General features: G+C 39.2%; 1 protein-coding gene across 1 annotated transcript in view; it reads right to left on the reverse strand.

The window, feature by feature from the left end:
- The window catches only part of PDCD1LG2 (programmed cell death 1 ligand 2), a gene marked incomplete at its 3' end in the record, with an annotated part of 36,090 nt that extends 15,862 nt beyond the window's left edge, over nt 1-20,228 (reverse strand). Inside the window, 2 exon segments of the mRNA NM_001025220.1 lie at nt 11,166-11,471; nt 20,177-20,228. Of these exon segments, the coding sequence (NP_001020391.1) occupies nt 11,166-11,471; nt 20,177-20,228 (358 nt within the window).
- Between the last annotated feature and the right edge of the window lie 623 nt (nt 20,229-20,851).

Consider the following 20,851-nt stretch of genomic DNA (forward strand, 5'->3'; position numbering starts at 1 on the left):
TGGTTTACTGCTAGCAATCTAATAATATCTGAAGCATGCATTACGAGTACTCACTCTATCTCATTTATATTATTTTGTCTACACTTACTATCCCTTGGTTTTATGTCCTCATAAATTATTTCATCCTATTATGTTTTAGATTATTTCTGTAAGCTCTGATGTTTTGGAGGGGCATGGAAAAGAATAAATGGATTCATAGGAGTAGTGTGATATGGGGGACGGCTTTGCCTGCTCCTGCAAGGTAGCTCAGGACAAGGAGCTAGTCTTGATTGCTGAGCTGATAGATGATTTCAGAGGTAGAAGTGCCAGGAATCAGGAATTGGGCTGAGGCTCTGATTTGGAATATATAAGTGAGGCAGCAGATGGAAGAGATATTCAACTAAAAGAATTGGCAAGAAACAACATGATCAAAAAGGGATTAATCCCCAAAATATATAAATAGCTCATACAGCTCAATATCAAAAAACAACCTAGTCAAAAAGTGGGCAGGAGACCTAAATAGATATTTTTTCCAAAGCAGACATACAGATGGCCAACAAGCACGTGAAAAGATGCTCAACAGTGCTAACTATTAGAGAAATGCAAATTAAAACTACAGTGAGATATCACCTCACTCTAGTCAGAATGGCCATCATCAAAAAGTCTACCAATATCAGATGCTGGAGAGGGTGTAGAGAAAAAGGAACCCATTTACACTGTTGGTGGAAATGTAAATTGGTGCAGCTACCATAGAAAATAGTATGAGGGTTGCTCAAAAAACTAAAAATAGAGTTGCCATATGATCCAGCAATTTCATTAATTCCTGGGCATATATCCAGAAAAGATGAAAACTCTAATTCAAAAAGATACATAGGAGTTCCCGTCGTGGCGCAGTGGTTAACGAATCCAACTAGGAACCATGAGGTTGCGGGTTCGGTCCCTGCCCTTGCTCAGTGGGTTAACGATCCGGCGTTGCCGTGAGCTGTGGTGTAGGTTGCAGACGCGGCTCGGATCCCGCGTTGCTGTGGCTCTGGCGTAGGCCGGTGGCTACAGCTCCGATTCGACCCCTAGCCTGGGAACCTCCATATGCCGCGGGAGCGGCCCAAGAAATAGCAACAATAACAACAACAAGAACAACAACAACAAAAGACAAAAGACAAAAAAAAAAAAAAAGATACATACACCCCAATGTTCATTTACAATAATCAAGACATGGAAGCAACCTAAATGTCCATTGACAGATGACTGCATGAAGAAGATATGGTATATATGTATGTGTGTGGGGTGTGTGTGTGTGTGTGTGTGCATATATATATGCACACACACCCCCCCCACACACACATACACACACACCACATACATAAACACAATGGAGTATTACTCAGCCATAAAATAGAATAAAATAATGCCATTTGCAGCAATATGGATGGACCTAGTGATTATCATACCAAGTGAACTAAATCAGGGAAAGACAACAATTATATGATATTGTTTATGTGTGATATCTAAAACAATGATCCAAATGAACTTATTTACAAAACAGAAATAGAAAACAAAAGCATAGTTGCCAAAGGGTAAAGGGGGGGTAAGGATAAACTAGGAATTTGGGATTAACATATCTACTTTATATATAAAATAAATAAACAGCAAGGTCATACCGTATAGAAGAGGGAACTATATTCAATATCTTCTAATAACTTATAATAAAAAATCTAGAAAAGAATATATGTATATATAAATGAGTCATTTTGTTGTATGCCTGAAACCAACACGACATTGTAAATCAACTACACTTCAATTAAAAAAAATAAAGTAAAAAAAATTTTTAAAAAGAATCAGCAAGATTTGGAGGAGGGATAGGAGCTCACATACTACATTTATACAATATTAAAGACATCTCTACAGCCTCCTTCGTATTCAGGAAGTGGCTGAAAAGACATCATTATCAGCAACACACAATGGGGAAGCTAGACTGAGGGGGTTATTCTTTAGAAATATGAGGAAATTTTGGAATTTTAGAGGTGGAAGTGATCTTAAAATTCTACTAGTCCAACTTAATGCTCAATGAGAAGTATCTTCTCCAGCAAATTTGCTAGATAACTGTCTCGATAAATGTTCAGCATGCATTTGGAGATAATGTGTATTCTCCAGTTGTTGAGTATAAGTTTTATATATGTCAATTAGATCAAGAGGGCTGTGTTGTTCTACTCTTCTATTTCTTTCTTTCTTAGGTCCACACCCATGGCATATGAAAGTTCCCAGGATAGGGGTAGAATCAGAGCTATAGCTGCTGGCCTATGCCACAGACACAGCAATGCAGGATCCAAGCTGCACCTAAGACCTACACCACAGCTCTTGGTAATGCCTCATCCTTAACTTACTGAGCGAGGCCAGGGACTGAACCTGAATCCTCATGAATACTAGTTGGAATCATAACCCACTGAGCCACAATGGAAACTCCCTCTACTCTTCTATATCTTTTGTGCGTGCTTTACCAGTTATAATAGAGAGAAGTTGAAACCTCCAAATATGATTAAGGATTTGTTTATTTCTCCTCTAGGTCTGTCAGTTTTTGTTTTAGATATTTTGAAGCTATGTGGTTAGGTACATACATATTTAGGATTGTTATACCCTCCTATTGGATTGATTTTTTTCTATCATTATGGCATGTCCCTTTATATCTTTAATATTAGTTTTTCCTGATTTTTTTTTTTTTGGTCTTTTTAGGGCCCACCCTCAGCATATGGAGGTTCCCAGGCTGGGCTCCTAGGAGTCTAAATGGAGCTACAGCTGTTGGCCTACACCACAGCCACAGCAACACCAGATCCGAGCCACATATCTGACCTACACCACAGCTCACGGCAATACCAGATCCTCAACCCACTAAGTGAGGCTAGGGATCAAATGCGCAACCTCATGTTTCCTAGTCAGATTCTTTTCTGCTGTGCCATGTCAGGAATTACTTTTTTTCCTGATATTAATAAACTTCTATATAATTAACTTTGGTTAAATACATCTATGAATGGAAGTGCCTACTTCCAGGAGTGGTCATGGCCAGGCTTAGACAATAAGAAAGTTAAACTTTCATTGGGAATATCATTCTTACGCTATGCCAAGTCAATTTTGCTTCATGGTAGTTTGAACCCATTGGTACCTATTTGTCTGGTTTAGCAAATAACACATAGTAAGCATAGTAGTTAAGAACATGGGCTTCAGAGTCTGAAAGGTTTGACTAGGCTTAAACCAAGTGCTTGTTACATGACCTGTCAAGCCTCATGTTTCTCATCTGTAAAACGGGTATGACAAAATGTCATTAACAGGAGTGTTAGGATGATTAAATGAATTAGGCACCTAGGACCTAGTAAATACTCAGTTTAATACTGGCTATTATTATTATCTCTTCCATACAACAAGGCAACCCTTTAGGTATTTTTGTTTTTTGTCTTTTTAGGGCCACACCCATGGCATACGAAGGTTCCCAGGCTAGTGGTTGAATTGGAGCTGTAGCCGCTGGCCTAGACCACAGCCACAGCAATGCCAGATCTGAGCTGTGTCTGCAATCTACACCATAGCTCACGGCAACGCCAGATCCTTAACCCACTGAGCGAGGCCAGGGATGGAACTTGTGTTCTCATGTATCCTAGTCAGATTCATTTCTGCTGAGCCATGACGGGAACTCCCCCCTTTAGGTATTTGAAGATAACTGGCAAGATCCCATAGAGTCTTTTTAACTTTAGGTGAAACAGGCCTACTTCCTTCAAACATATCTCACAGGACACAGTTTTCAGTCCCAGTTCCAGATAGAGGTATTTGGATTCACTTTAATTTGCCAATGTAACATGACTTATTTTCTAGATATTATCTAAGCAGCACAGAGTATAGTGTAACTAATTATTTCTTATGTGCTGAGCACACTTTAGCCCCAACTTAAGGGTTTTTGTTTTGTTCTGCATTTTATTGAACTCATTTTATTTTGTCATTTTTATATTGTTTTAAATTTTTATTGAAATACAGTTAATTTACAATGTTGTGTTAGTTTCAAGTATAAAGTGATTCAGTTTTATATAGAAACATATATATATTCTCTTTTAGTTATTTTTCATTATAGATTATTTTGAGATATTGAGTATTATTCCCTGTGCTATTCAGTAGGTCCTTGTTGGTTATTTATTTTATATACATTAGTGTATATATTTTAATCCCAAATACCTAATTTATCACTCCTCCCCTACCCCTTTGATAACCATAATAAATGCTGGAGAGGGTGTAGAGAAAAAGGAACCTCCTACACTGTTGGTGGGAATGTAAATCGGCACAATGCCTATGGAGAAGAGTATGAAAATTAAGCACAGAACTACCATATTATCCAGCAATCCCAGTCTTGGGCATATATCTGGAGGAAACCATAATTCAAAAAGATACATGGTGTCCTGTCGTATATTTAAGTCTTTCAGCCATTTGGAGTTTATTTTTGTGCATGGTGTGAGGGTGTGTTCTAGTTTCATTGCTTTGCATGCAGCTGTCCAGGTTTCCCAGCAATGCTTGCTGAATAGACTTTCTTTTTCCCATTTGATGTTCTTGCCTCCCTTGTCAAAGATTAATTGACCATAGGTGTCAGGGTTTATTTCCGGATTCTCTATTCTGTTCCATTGGTCTGTCTGTCTGTTTTGAGAAGAAAACATAGGCAAAACACTCTCTGACATCAACATCATGACTATTTTCTCAGGTCAGTCTCCCAAAGCAATAGAAATTAGAGCAAAAATAAACCCAGGGGACCTCATCAAACTGAAAAGCTTTTGCACAGCAAAGGAAAACAAAAAGACAACTTACGGAATGGGAGAAAATAGTTTCAAATGATAACAAGGGCTTAATCTCTAGAATATATAAGCAACTTATACAACTCAACAGCAAAAAAACCAATCAATCAATGGAAAAATGGGCAAAAGACCTGAATAGACATTTCTCCAAAGAAGATATACAGATGGCCAACAAACACATGAAAAAATGCTCAACATCGCTGGTTATAAGAGAAATGCAAATCAAAACTACCATGAGATACCACCTCACACCAGTCAGAATGGCCATCATTCATAAATCCACAAATAACAAGTGCTGGAGGGGCTGTGGAGAAAAGGGAACCCTCCTGCACTGCTGGTGGGAATGTAAACTGGTACAGCCACTATGGAGAACAGTTGGGAGATACCTTAGAAATCTATACATAGAACTACCATATGACCCTGCAATCCCACTCTTGGGCATCTATCCGGACAAAGCTCTACTTAAAAGAGACACATGCACCCACATGTTCATTGCAGCACTATTCACAATAGCCAGGACATGGAAACAACTCAAATGTCCATCGACAGATGACTGGATTCGGAAGAGGTGGTATATATACACAATGGAATACTACTCAGCCATAAAAAAGATGAAATAATGCCATTTGCAGCAACATGGATGGAACTAGAGAATCTCATCCTGAGTGAAATGAGCCAGAAAGACAAAGACAAATACCATATGATATCACTTATAACTGGAATCTAATATCCAGCACAAATGAACATCTCCTCAGAAAAGAAAATCATGGACTTGGAGAAGAGACTTGTGGTTGCCTGATGGGAGGGGGAGGGAGTGGGAGGGATCGGGAGCTTGGGCTTATCAGACACAACTTGGAATAGATGTACAAGGAGATCCTGCTGAATAGCATTGAGAACTTTGTCTAGATACTCATGTTGCAACAGAAGAAAGGGTGGGGGAAAAACTGTAATTGCAATGTATACATGTAAGGATAACCTGACCCCCTTGCTGTACAGTGGGAGAAGAAAAAAAAAAATTGTGAATAGATGTTGAATTTTATCAAAAAAACAAACAAACAAAAAGATACATGACCTGAATGTTCATAGCAGCACTATTTATAATATCTAAGATATGGAAGTCACCTAAATGTCCATAAATAAAGGAGATATAGTGTATGTACATACATTTGCAGCAATATGAATGCACCTAGAGTTTGTCATACTAAATGAAGTAAGCCAGAGAAAGACAAGTATCACAGGATATTGCTGACATGCTGAATCTTAAAAAAATTATATAAATGAACTTACAAAACAGAAATATACTCCCCATATAGGGTTTTAAAGCATACTAAGGTCATAAGATCAATTTTGTTGGATGACTTACTGCCCAGCTCGGTTGACTATAACAGACCCCTTTGCACTTGGAGATGGTCTCTAGGGTGACCCAAGACCATCCATCACCCTTTGTTGGCTCTGAGACAACAATTACTAGTTGTTCAGCTGTTATAAATGCAGTCAACTATATTTTTATCCATCTCACATTTTAGCACTTTACACACAAGGAGTGTGATCTGTGATGCCTGGGCCTATTTGTCCTCAGATTCATCCCTCAGTTTTTCTTCTCTGCTCTGTAACTGCAGGAAGGCTGCTCCTACAGGCTGTGTATCCCAGGCTCTTGACAGGCAACAGCAGGCATTGTGGAAAGAATGGAAGGTGAGTGGGAAGGAGGAGTAAGGATATTTCTCCTCCACATTCTCACTATAATGGCCTCTCTAGCAGTGGCCACATCTCTTCTCTGGCCCGAGCTACCACTAAACAGGACAACTGAGGTCTGTCAAGTTATCCTGGACCTTGGGCTCCATCAACACTGTCTTCCCCTTTTCCCTCCAGCTCAGCAGTGGTAGCAACTCCTTGTTTTTGCTAATTGCTGGTTTGCTCTACCTGTTTGGCTTCTCAGTCTGTTCTCTCAAAAGATTTATTATTTTCCGATTTAAATTTCCACTGGTTTACATGGTTTCTGTTACCTTGGTTGTCTCTGACTATATGATTCTTATATTACTGGCAACTATAGTATTTCTCAAAGATAAGCTTTATTATCTTTGCTATATATTACTATATTATTTTTTACTACTGTACATAGCATTATCTGCTTTATCATCATCATGATCATAACTAAGGTAAAAACTATAGTTATACATGCTTTAGAGAATCCTGTCAAGTTTCTGGTAATCACTGCAATAAATCTTTTAGGATTGCTCTCATTTGGTGTGCTAAATGGGCCTGGAGAGGAATATCAAGTTGAACAGTTTGTCATTTCCTGGAATTTTCCTCCTTCAAAATTCCAGATATTGTTTTCTTAACTTCAGCTTTGCTTATTCCCTTCTGTTTCCCTAAGAGAGAAAAGACACTGAGAGAACAGATTTAGCTTCATCACTAAGTTCTTCTAGCAAAAGCTTTTTCTGGGCCTAGAGGCTAAATGTACAGACATCTTTTCACTACTGCATTGCTTCTCTTGAGCTGTTTCCTCTCTAAGTCCTAGGCTGTTTGTTTTCTCCTTCTTAGGGGAAGGCCATTTCTCTAGTGAGAAAAAAACGGAAACCATGCTATCTCCTTCCTCCACTTGTTGAAGTCATTTATCTTGGGCCTTTTTGTAAAAGTACTTCTGTAAGCCTGAGTCCATTCCAGGTGTGGGCTCTCTCCCATGCCCCCCCTCATGGTCTGCCCAGGCTGGTCTGGTCCTTCTGTTCTTAGCACTTCTATGTGTCTGTCTGGGATCCTTGCACAGGCCAGTTCTCAACATGTGGGCCCAGCCTGTGGGCCTCTCAGAGATGCTGTGCTCTCTTCTTCAGCTATGTTCCTTGGCCTTTCTCAGACAGATTCCTAATAGTCTTAGAGTTGCAACCTGGCTTTTCAAAAACTGCAGCTTTTTGTTACTGTATCTTTAGACTCTCTAGCCATGTTACCTAGTATTTTTTTCCCTATCCTTATGAAATCAGTTCTCTTTTCACTGTATTTAACGTGAATTTTTGCCCAGACATCAAAGAAAATGCTATAAACCTATTTTCAAGGTGTATGCCATATATCAGGCATTTTTAAGGACAAAGAACATCCTTCCTCTAGTCTTGTTCTATTTAAGCAAACCATAACCCAGATCTCCCCAGCTTCCTTCAGAGACCCTTGATCAGGGTAGAATATGCTTAGGTTCTGGTCTTCAACTTTTTTTTTTTGCTTGCATTCCTCCTAAAAGAGCTATGATACAATGTGCTCCTTCTCACATATTTATTATGTTCATTCTTAGAATATTTAATAAGTTTCTGTATTGGAAATTTATATGATGGTTAGCATTTTATAAACATTTATATTTTTAGTAAGGCAATTATTTCACTCTTTTACTAATGCATCCAATGTCAACTAGATATAAAAGAAGATATTTTTCATACACACAACTATCCACTAAAAAATACATAAAAAATCTCCTCTAATGATCAAAGCTTTAAAATATTTATTTTTATTCCTCAAATCTTAGTTCCCATTCCACTTCTTCTATGGAATTTTAACCTTATGCAACATGTTCGAAAGCTCTTTTAGTGATTATATTTTGTTTCTTTGCAACAACAAAATGGGTATAGCTATTGAAATTAATTTTTTTTCTTCATGAACATGAGGCTTTAAGTGTTCAAAATTTACTTTTGCATTGAAATCTAATGTCCATTATTATCAGGACATGTATCATAAAAACATAATATTATTGATAATTATTAAATAAAAAATTAAGATTTACTGGAAATGTATCTCTTAATGGGATGGATAGGACTATATTTTTCAATTTGTTCACGAATATAAGAATGAATTTGACTTATGGATGGAATGAGACAAGGTTCAGCATCAATTCTATTTTTCATTTTTTGTAGTTATAAGGGCTAAGGAATCTTGCTCATATGAATAAGTAGTTCAGAAGGGAAGCAATTGTGTTATAGTAATGTAATTTTATTCTTTTTTTTTTTTTTTGTCTTTTTGCCATTTCTTGGGCTGCTCCCGCAGCATATGGAGGTTCCCAGGCTAGGAGTCTAATCGGAGCTGTAGCTGCCAGCCTACGCCAGAGCCACAGCAACATGGGATCTGAGCCGCATCTGCAGCCTACACCACAGCTCACAATAACGCCGGATCGTTAACCCACTGTGCAAGGGCAGGGATCGAACCTGCAACCTCATGGTTCCTAATTGGATTCGTTAACCACTGCGCCACGACGGGAACTCCAATGTAATTTTATTCTTTGAAATTCTCATGATCTCTACGACAAAAAATTACTTCATTTTTTAAAATTATTATCTGTTAACTCTATTAGGGCCTCCTTCAGTTGTGTTGAAAACAGAGATTTGATACCACCTGATTTTCAAAAGGACTTGTTAGTCATTACGATTTGATGAGATATCAATCGTTCCAATCATTCTTGTTTAGCACCATGGAGATTTTTATACCCAGGGGCAGTGCACTGTACTCATGATGGTGAGAGATAGGCTTTTTATGAAGTGGGTAAAGCAATAATAAAAGAGGAAGTGTTTTAGGGGATCCCCAAGAGACTTGCCTGGAAGAAACATTCTCAGGCACACTCAATTTAGGGAAATTGTATTTGAGGAAGATGAAGATCTAGAAACTCATTTCCTAAAAGTGCATATGCTTACGCATCCCATAGAAAATCTTTATAATCCCATACACTCCAATTGGAAGATGATTTAGGGTTTAAGGAAAAAATGAGTGAATAAATAATTAAACAAAAAGTTTGAGGAATAAATTGCTTCCATACCTAAGCCATCCCTGGTCTAGGTGAGGAAGCAGGTAGAGTGCCTTCTCAGGGATGAGGGGCAGCCCTCAGCCAGAAAGAGAATGAGTGGGACTGGCTCCAAATTGCCCAAAGACCCTGGGTGCATTACAGCATACACATAGAGATCAACAAACATAGGGCAGTGATTTAGGGGTGCAGATAATCAAGTACACTAGGGGATCATGAAAATATAGAGCTCTCTCTTTCTGCTGTTAACTAAACTCAGACAATGTCCGGGAGCTCCTCCCAGTTAATGCCTGGATGTAGGAAATGCAGTAAAGACAGAAGGCAGTCATACCCAGGCTAAGAGCTTTCCTGAGGAGTTACTATTATTTCAGGTATGAGAGGGTACTGTTATTGCAGCAACTAAGGGTTTTGAACCAAATTTCTGGATAGTCACCACATGCTAGGTACCATGCTCAGTTCTTGATGTTCATTATCTCTTTTAATTTTTACAATAATCCTATGTGGTAGATGCTACTATTGTTATCCTTTTACAAATAAGAAAAAATGTGAGATTATGAAAAGTGAAATAACCTGCCCCAAGTCACAGGTGAAAACAACATTCACCTTCATGTCTAATTATTCTAGTTTGTCCTTCTTTATACCAGATCATAAAGTCACACCACTGCTGTCAAAGTCGATGACAGAACAGATCCTCTGAGGTCTAGTGGGTGAAATGGACAGAGACAAACTGGCATAAAACAGCCAATGAAGGCTGAAAAACACAAACCAATGAACATAACCAATCTACTCGTCTATAGTTATTATATGTCTTCCCCAAAATGACCAGAACAGACAAGAACTTGAAGATTCTCTTCAGATTTACCTTATTAACCAATAATCATGTTGTGGTGGAGAGCCCTCAACCTAGAGGAATGGGGACATTTATTGATTTAACTGGTACCCTCAGGGCACCCATTTCATTTCTCTGGACTTCAGCTATTTCATGTGCAATCCATGTGGCTTGGACTAGAGTAGTGTTTTCAAAACTTTTTAGACTATGGCCCAAAGTGAGAAAAATTTTTTTACACCACAAGTCAAGACACACATGCACACACACACAACTACCTCTGAAATAATTTGGGTTTCACCAAATAATACTCAGCCCTTCCATGTGATGCCCTGATATGTTCTATTCTATTCATTCAGTTCGTTCATTTTATTGGTTAAAAAAAAAAAAACCCACCTGGTTGCTACTCACTAAATTGATTTTTTAATGTGTTAATGGGTGGCAAACCCTGGTTTGAAAAACTCTGGACTCCTAAAGAGTAGTTTAATAACCAAGTGAGTGTTCCTGTGAATTAGGCAAAGTTTATCTCTGGTAGACCTGTAGACCAGTTTTATTCCTTCTACTCCTATTCACCCTCATCTCTGCTGTTTTATACTCAGATGTCAGAAAATATTTCTGAGCAGGGACTTTTGTTTCCTCTGAGATAGCTTTGTCTCTTTAGAGCCATCCTCTCAGTTTGTCTTGGGCTAGCTTTAGAGGGCTTGTTATTCATAGCTAATGCAGGTCCTGTGTTGGAGAAATGCCTCCATCAGTTCTGGTCCCTGAAACGACTCACCTTTGACTTTCAGAGTCAGGTACTTGTAGTCCCAGGCGGTCCCATAGATGATGAAGCAGCGATACTGCCCTGCATCCCTCACGTGGACCTGGGGGATGTGGAACAAGGCCTTCCCCAGGGGCAGCTGCTCCTCCAGCAAAGTGACTTTTTCACTGAGCAAGATTGTATTATTTTCCACCTTTTGCAAATTGGCTTTTAAGTCTCTGAGTTCCACGTGACCTCCCGTGTCAAAATCACACTCCAAAGTCACATTGCTGCCGTGGTCTACCATGTAGGTTTCCTTTGGGACTGTCACTGTGAATAAAGCTGAACAGAAAACAAGACATTTTCAGGGAGTTCCTGTTGTGGCTCAGCAGATTAAGAACTTAACTAGTATCCATAAAGATGTGGGTTCAATCCCTGGCCTTGATCAGTGGGTTAAGGATCTGGTGTTGCCATAAACTGTGGTGTAGGTTGCAGACATGGCTCGGATCTGGTGTTGCTCTGGCTGTAGCGTAGGCTGCCAGCTGCAGCTCCAGTTTGACCCCTAGCCAGGAACTTCCATATGCAGCGGGTGTGGCCCTAAAAAAAAAAAAAGAAAAATAAGACATTCTCCCACTGTCTGCCTTCACATTTCACTTTTGTTCAGAGTGGGAGCTGAGGATAACCATCCCACCCATTTGCCAGGAGATACCTGTCATTATCTGGGTATTTGCAAGGTTCCTCTCTCTCCTTTGCCCTATTTGTTCTGGGCAAGAGTGGGATTGTGGGTCCGCTGTTCTGAGGTGGTTCTCTCCTCTCAACACTCCTCACCTGTGCAGCTGACTGCCCTACTGACACCTGTCATTCAGGCTCATTTTCTTCATATGGATCAAATTATACCATTCCCTGCTAAATTCTACCTCCTCTCACCAATAATAGTTATAATAACTATCACCTGTTGAGTTCTTAGTAGGCATTAGGTTTTGCTTACACATAATCTGTTTTAGTCTCCCCAAGAAGCCAGTGAGGTAAACCTGTCTTCTTTTTAGAAAATGAACCTGGCACACAGAAAAGTTAAGCAACTTGCCTATGATTGCACAGCCAGGATGAGAACCAGGTATTGCCAAGTCCAATTATTCTTAACCACCATTTTACACAAGCCCCCTGTAGAAGCATCTTTTCTATCAACAAGGGGAAAGAATGGAATTAATACTTAGTGTATACCTACTATGTGCCAGCCACTGTGCTAGGCTCTTTGTAATTATATCGCTTAATACTCAGAATATGACCATAAAATATGTATAATCATTAATGTTTTATAGTTGAAGAAACTGGGTCAAAGAGGTTTTGCCCCAGGACATGCAGTCATTAAAGTTAAATTTTAGAGCCAGTTAGATATTTGACCAAAATCTGTAGTTTTTTAAATAGTATTTCTCAAAATGTGAGGCACATACCTCTAGAAGTATGCAGAAATGATTTTGGACACAGCAGAATCAAGGCCTAAAGGGAGTTGGATTATTTGAGGAGGAATTTATTTCCTCTTCAATTCTATTTCAACTCGTCAAATTACATAGAGTTTGCAACTAGACTGTCATACCTCTGACAATGATGATTTTTCCTTTTAACAAAAGAGGAAGCTCTCAGAGTAGATGTTAATACCTGGGTAGAATGTAACAGCACCACTTTACTTTCACTGCATTTATTTTTGCTCATATCCTATGTTTACAAATACCAGTGATACTGATTCTCTGTTTTCCACAGGGGTATACTGTTTTGTTAAAAGAAATAAAAGCTCGGTTGATTTAAATAATTCTATATATAAAGAAACAATAGCACAGTGAATAGTCAGACATGGCAAAACTAATGAAAGCAGTTTATGCATGAATAAACTGTGAGAAATTGTACAAAATTTTGCTCCTTCCATCATTAATGAATGGATAGTCATTCAGACTGAGCAAGATCTTGAAGGAGCAAAATGTGACAGATGAGATCAAATTATGTTAGAGCTTGCTTCATTAATCCATTCACTTAATCAGTCAAAACATCCATTTCATAAATATTCGGGGATGACTTCTAAGGATATGCTATTCGAGGAGTTGTTTCCATATAAAATGTGCTTGGGAAAGAGCTTGGGATTTAGTGACAGATAAACCTGGATTCAAATGCGGATTGTGTTAGGACTATGAGCCCTTGGGTCTTGATCATGACATTTAACCTCTGTGAGTGTCAGGCTCTTTCTCTGCACAGGTACAAGGTTAACATCTACCTCTCAGGATGGTGGTGAGAACTAGAAAAAATGCTACTGTGAAGTGCCTTATTTTGGCAAGCAGTAGGTGGTCCGCAAGCACTGGTTCCTTTCTTTTGTACTGTTTTAATTCTTGAGAAAGTGGCATTCTGACCACCCTAGACAACAGATTTCACAGTATAAGTAGTTTGGGGGTTTTCATTTGCTTAAATGATTCACATCGCAATTCTCTTCTGACAATAGTTTTTCTTCTTATCATCCTGTAGGACTTTTCAAGACTTTGAAAGAAGTGACCAGGTTGACTTTGTTTTCAAACCTCCAGTGCCTAGCACATACTAAATTCCATTTAAGTGTTTAAGATATAAATCACAGAAAGGGGGAGAGGGAGAGAACAAAATGGATGAGCCTACCCATTTTCACTTCCAGTTTCCTCTCATCAAACTGTAACATGCCCCAAAGTGCATAAATTGGCATTCCTAAACACCATATGGCACATTTGATACTGTAATGCAAACATTTTAGGTTTATCAAAAATGACTGATGAGTTTCTATCTTGCCTCCAAACCCTGATTTAACCACAACTAAAACATTAATGTACCTTTCTAACAGAGATCTATGGTAAAGAAAGGCGTTCACATCTGACCAGTCTTCTTTTGTGCAGGATGGGTGTGGGGGCAGGGCTATAATGTGAGTGCTTCTGTGTAAAGCAATGCTAACCATACCCGCATTTGCTTGGCTAGGTTGAGAAGACTCTGGGATGATACATGTGAAAAAACGTGTCCTGCTTCTGAATTTCCCACATGATTCCCTTTTGTGGAATCCACTGAACACTTGTAATAACTCTTATACCAAGTTTCTATAATAGAATGCTCTTAAAGGTATATTCCTTTATAACAGGAATCATCTCCAAATACTTGAGTTATTAAGTTACCTTATAACTAAGACAGAGCTGCCATATACCAAATCCAATCTTCCCTGGAGGGTAATATTTATTCATTCATTAAATACATATTAACCATCTTCTATGTGCCAGGTTCAGGAATTTGCACTGCTTCTACTCTCTGCATACTACTTCCTTCAATTATTCTATTACACATGACAAAACAAGAAACAAGGAAGAGAAGTAGGGCTTGCAGGAAAGATTAGATGCTGGGTCTGAGATTTAATAAGAATCAGAGGACTTTGGGTGTAGTCTCTACTGAATTTATTTAGCAAATTTATTTACCACACTTATGCTTTCTTCTCATGAGAGAAGGACCGCCTGTAACTTCCTCTGGAACTCCCCATAGCACATAGAACTCCCCTCTTCCTCTCTGGGCCTTTGACAAAAATCCGTTTTCTGCTTGCTTTTTCCCTCTACCTTGTACAGAGTGTGTGTGCACAGGGGTTGGGGCATAAAATATGCTACCTCTCAGGTGACATTTTTTAGCTAACGTCCACAAGAGGAAAGAGTAATTGGCAAACATGAATCATGTATCTGAGTAGCTCAAAATAACTAGAAGATTGTTAGTTGGCTTAATTTTACCCAATTAAAGCTTCTAAGATATACAAAGCTTTGAGCTTGATTACTGGATACAAAATGATGAGTTTAGGAAATGCAATACACTTTTGAAATCCTGAAATATTCTTATCGTAAATTACAGAGGAAATCAAAACACTCCTGCAAATAATTCTGTGAAGAGGTGCTTTTTTTAAGCTTGGCTGCACATTAGAATCACTAAGCAGAGGACTTCAGCCTTAGCTGTCAGTGGAATCACCTGGGAAGCTTTTAAAACATACTAATGCCCAGGCCCACTCTGGATCCTTTAAAATTAAATTTGAATTATTTTGTGAGGCCAGCACCAATTTTTAAAAAAAATTTCCCTGGGAGCGTCTAATGTGAAGCCTTGAGAAGCCTTAGTTGGATGACTCAAACCCCTGCACTTGAAACATCCTCTCTCATCCTGCCATTCAAAGTGTTGCCCTTACTTTTCTGTGGGAGCTTATTAGGAATGCAGAATCTCAGGTGCTGCCCCAGATCTAGAGAGGTACAATCTCCATTTTAACAAGGTTGAGAAGCAGAGTTATAACACTGGTTTGCATTTGGACTGTTACTGGGAAGTGAGTAATAGTTATACATTTATTAAATACAATGAAACAGACCCTGGTCTAAATTATCATCTAATTTGATGTTCCCCAAGCTCTACAAAGTAAGAGTCACTACCTTCTTTTTATAGATGGGGAAACTGAGGCTTAAAGAAATGATTCAGCTTGCCCAAAGTAAAAATGTGGGAGCATGTGGAGTTGGAATTCAAATTCATATCTCTGTGTCTTGAAAGCTTGTACTCCTAACAACTCTACAGAAATGACTGCATATCCACTGGCATATATATACTATATCCATAAATGAGATAGATATACTTTTAGGGGGAGTTCCCGTCGTGGCGCAGTGGTTAACGAATCCGACTAGGAACCATGAGGTTGCGGGTTCGGTCCCTGCCCTTGCTCAGTGGGTTAACGATCCGGCGTTGCCGTGAGCTGTGGTGTAGGTTGCAGACGCGGCTCGGATCCTGCGTTGCTGTGGCTCTGGCGTAGGCTGGCGGCCACAGCTCCGATTAGACCCCTAGCCTGGGAACCTCCATATGCCGCAGGAGCGGCCCAAGAAATAGCAACAACAACAACAACAACAAAAAAAAAAAGACAAAAAAAAAAAAAAAAAAAAAAAAAAAAAAAAAAAAAAGATATACTTTTAGGCTTTAGACTAAGGAAAAGACATTTGTTTTCTCTTTCATATGTCACAGGGTTGTTAAATTAAGCTTTAGTCTAGCATTGAACTCCTGATATTATCGGACAAAGGAGAAAATTAGAAAATTCCCACAATGTGAAATTAAGCAGATGAAACATTCACTTGGTCATCTTGACTAATTTAAAAGGCAAAGGACTTGGCCAGAGCGTGAAAAACTCATACACTCAAGTTCTTGAGACGGATTAAAATAGCTGGCTTGAGTAAGGCTGCAGCCTTTTTGAAAGTTCTTGGGGGGCACTTAGCATTTTATTTGCAATCAAGGCATTAATGGAGTCAACACCTGTCACATCTCCAGGAAACACAAAACAAATCATTTGCATTACCTCCCAAGATAGCTTCCTCTTTAAACTAATTTTATACTTTTTTTCCATTTAACAGAAGCTTAAGTGTTTACAGACTTCCTAACTAAGGTATTTGAAAGTTGCGGATGGGTCGAGGGTGGAGCAGGAGGGGAGCTGTTTTACGCAGCCATGATCTACAGAAAACTCTAGTTTCTGGTTTAGAATAGATGTTGCTCTAGACACCTGACACATGCACTCCTCTTTGTAGGAACACTGCAGGAGACATCTCATCAGTTAGAAATCCTTCCCCAACCTGTTTCTACTGCTTTGCACACCTTAGGGGTCAGCAGAAGTAGTTTTGGAGGTTGGCTATAGGCTGAGTGGAGTGACCCAAGGTGTGATCCCCTCATAAGTGTCACCCTGGTCATGTGCCTCCTAGGTTTAATGCATCTCTGGAGGATGAAGAAAGAAAGAAACGTCAATGAAAGACCTAAGATTTGGGTTACCTTTTCCTTCAAGGCATGACAGAGTACAAAAATAAATATTTTCCCTCAAATGTCTCTGGGTTACAAAATGTCCTCAGGTTTTGAAATGAAAATATAAGAAAAAAGTGAATTATAATGCTGCAGTAATAAAAGAGTGATATAAGTGAAAAGAAATAAAAATAGATCAATAGAACAGAGTGTCCAGGGAGTTCCCATTATGGCGCAGTGGTTAACGAATCTGACAAGGAGCCATGGGGTTGTGGGTTCGATCCCTGGCTCGCTCAGTGGGTTAAGGATCCGGCGTTGCCGTGAGCTGTGGTGTAGGTCGCAGACATGGCTCGGATCCCGCGTCGCTGTGGCTCTGGCATAGGCCAGCAGCTGCAGCTCTGATTAGACGCCTAGCCTGGGAACCTCCATATGCTGCAGGGGCAGCCCTAGAATAGGAAAAAAAAAAAAGGACAAAAAAAAAAAAAAAAAAGAAAAGAACAGAGTGTCCAGAAAAAGACCAACACGAATATGGCCAATTGTTTTTTGACAAAGGTGCATGGAGAATAGTCTTCAACAAATGAATGAATGGGGCTGGAGCAATGGGATGTCCATATACCATAAAAAAAAAAAAAAAAGCCCCAACCTATACATCACACTATATAAAAATGTAAAATGTACAACTATGAAATGTTCAGAAGAAAATCTTTTTTCTTTTTTTTTTGGGGGGGGGTGGTGCACCTGGGGCACATGGAAATTCCCAGGCCAGTAACTGAACCTGCACCATAGCAGCACAACCCAAACCACTGCAGTGACAATTCTGGATCCTTAATCCACTGGGCTGCAAGAGAACTCCAGAAGAAGATCTCCTAGGTCTTGGATTAGGCAAAGAGTTCTATGAAACCCATCAAAGAAAAAAAATTGATAAATTGGATATCTTCAAAATTAAAATCTTTGCTCTGTAAAAGATATGTTAAGAGAATGAAAAGATGAGCCACATATTAAGAGAAAATATTTGCATATCACACATCTGATAATTTTATTTTGTGTGTGTGTGTGTGTGTGTTTTGCTTTTTAGGGCTGCACTTGAGCCATATGGAGATTCCCAGGCTAGGGGTCAAATCAGAGCTGCAGCTGCTGGCCTGTGCCATAGCCACAGCAACGTGGATACTGAGCTGTGTCTATGACCTACACCACGGCATGGCAATGTCGGATCCTTAACCCACTGAGCGAGGCCAGGGATTGAACCTGCATCCTAGTTGGGTTCGTTAACCACAAAGGGAACTCCACATCTGGTAATTTGTATCCAGAATGTATAAAGAACTCTTAAATCTTAACAATAAGAAAATAACCCAGTTAAAAATGGTCAAATGATATGCACTCCACCAAGGAAGATTTATGGCCAATAGGCACATGAAAAATATGTTTATCATCACTAGATATTAAAGAAAGGCAAATTAAACCACAATAAGGTACTTCTACACACCTATTAGTATGACTTAAAAAAGAAAATGACAATGTCAACACCAAGTATTACCACTCTCTTACTTTGCTGGCAAGAATGTAAAAATGGTATAGACACTACAAACTGTTTGATGGTTTCTTATAAAGTTAAATATATACTTACCATGTGACTCAGCAATCCCACTCCTAGGTATCCACCCAAGTGTAAAGAAAACCTATGCTTCCACAAAAACCTATATATAACTGTTTATAGCAACATTATTTGTAATTGCCAAAAATAGGAAACAGCTCAAAAGTCCCTCAACTAGGAAATGAATAAACAAAAATGTGGTATGTACATACATACAGTGAAATACTAGTCAAAACCAAATAGGACAGACCCATTGATTCATACAACAACATGGATAAATTGCAAATGCACTATACTAAGAGAAAGACAGCAGAGAAAAAGAGTATCTAGAAAATGACCCCATTTATATGACATTCAGGAAAAGCTAAAACTATAGGTTAGAGAATAAATCAGTGAGTACATGGGCTTAAAGATTGGTGGAGGATTTTTCTTTGTTTTTTGATAGTCCTGTTCTGGATTTTTACTGTGGTGGGAGCTCTATGACTATGGATTTGTCAAAACTCATTGATGTTTTTGTGAAAAAGAGCAAAATTTTACTTTATGTTATTATGAAAAAATAAATATTTAAAAAGAAATGAAAATGTTTTCCAATAGTTTTTCCACTTCAAACTTTAAATTATTTTATAGATTCCACAGTAGAGCATCCACATAGCATTCAAGTAAAAAAGAGTTAATTTCACATGTTTCTAAAATCTCAGCCAGGCAGGGTCCTTTAGAAAGGAAACATCAAGTGTTCCTTTAGCTGCCATTGCAAGGGCAGAGCTGAAATAAGTAGAATACTGGGGTGCTTTCTAAGGATGGCCTCAAGTCACTGTCTCTAGGACCACACCAGGCTGGGAAGCCCAAGGGATGGGGAGGAACATGACTGGGAAAAGAGTAGTTAGGACCACCTGGAAGGGAGAGAAAAGTTCTTTAAAAAGTTATCAGTGCCAAAGAAGGCATTCTTTCTCAATAAAGGTAGAACACTGTATGACTTCCCATGGAGTTGGGGCTGTTATCATAGAGGACATAGTCTTCTACAAGTAATCTGTCTTCCTCTCTTACCTTCTGGTGTTCGTATGAATTGTCTGAATTATCTGCCCCAGGAAAGCAAAACTCTGAAACTGCTTTCCTCCTTGCCACCCACACACTCCAGCAGAATATCTTTCTTCAAAATTCAAAGGCATAGCCCTAAGGTATATTATTCATTTAGACTCAAGGAAGACTCCTCTGATTTTCCAACTCAAGTAATCCACATTAATGTGTGAATGACTAATAGCTGCTATTGCTGCTTTTTAAAAGGGGATGTATCCCCCTGACATTTGTCTCCTCAATGTCCCTGCCAGAAGACAAAACGACAGCTGTTTGGCATCTCATCTTTCAGGATACTCAATCCATGCCCTCTTGGGTCAGTTCAGAGGTGCATGGTCTGAATGTTCTGTCTTCCTGTCACACATTTATTGGAGAGTGGAGACAGATGGACCGATATTCTCAATCCCTGTTCCTGTACGATAGCAATCTAAGTATGCACAAGCCACCCTCAACACCACTCTTTCGGCTGTGTTTGTAATAGCCAGTAATCACACTTCCTCTCGAAGAAAGACTTCAGCCTGAAGACCACATTCTCATCCTTGGCCTCACCTAGGGGTCCTCACCTGTTCCTCTTTCTCAGTCCCCACTGTTTGTCCTTTCTTACCTGCTGTGTGATGAAGCTTCATTCCCAGGCTCAAAATTAGCAGGAGGAACATGTTCTCTACCGGATCTGAAACAGACAATTGAAAGTCTCAGAGCCTTCTGCACTTTTTCTGGGTCTCATGATTTGGTCATTTGCTCACTCCTTAAAACAGGGAAATGACTCGTAAACAAATCTTTTGGGGAGGCAGTGGACCATGGTGGAGTAGAACTGGGAAGAGAAGTTAAATGTTAATTGCCTAGAGGAGAGGGGACATTGGGTAAGAAGAAGCAAGGCACCCCATCGATTCAAATTGGAAGGTCTTCATTTTCAAACAACTTTTTCTAAATATGCACCATTCCTCACAAGTTACCCATATAGGTGATCATCTGAACCTTTTTGTCTCTTACACAGTTTCAGTAACAGGCCCTTGAAAACCAATCTTATTTGTCAAATGAATAAAGCACATCATCTTTTTCAGTTGGACTGTAACTCTGGGAGTCAGACACTTGATAGTGCCCAAAAGAACAGAGCTGGAGTCTCCATTAATACTTGATAGTTGACTGAACAGGTAAAGCAGTCAAGCTCTTTAGAGTGCTGTGATCAGGTGTGCCCATCACTTGAACTACCTGCTACTAGAGACGTAGACAGGAAGAGAAGAGAACTGGGTCCACTGAGTGGGTGCCAATCCTTGGTCCT

This window comes from Sus scrofa, chromosome 1 (genome assembly GCF_054392235.1).
Source record: "Sus scrofa isolate SSC_HxYL_T2T_F1_AM1 chromosome 1, Sscrofa_HxYL_maternal_Yorkshire_Landrace_v2.0, whole genome shotgun sequence".
Taxonomy (NCBI): Eukaryota; Metazoa; Chordata; class Mammalia; order Artiodactyla; family Suidae; genus Sus; species Sus scrofa.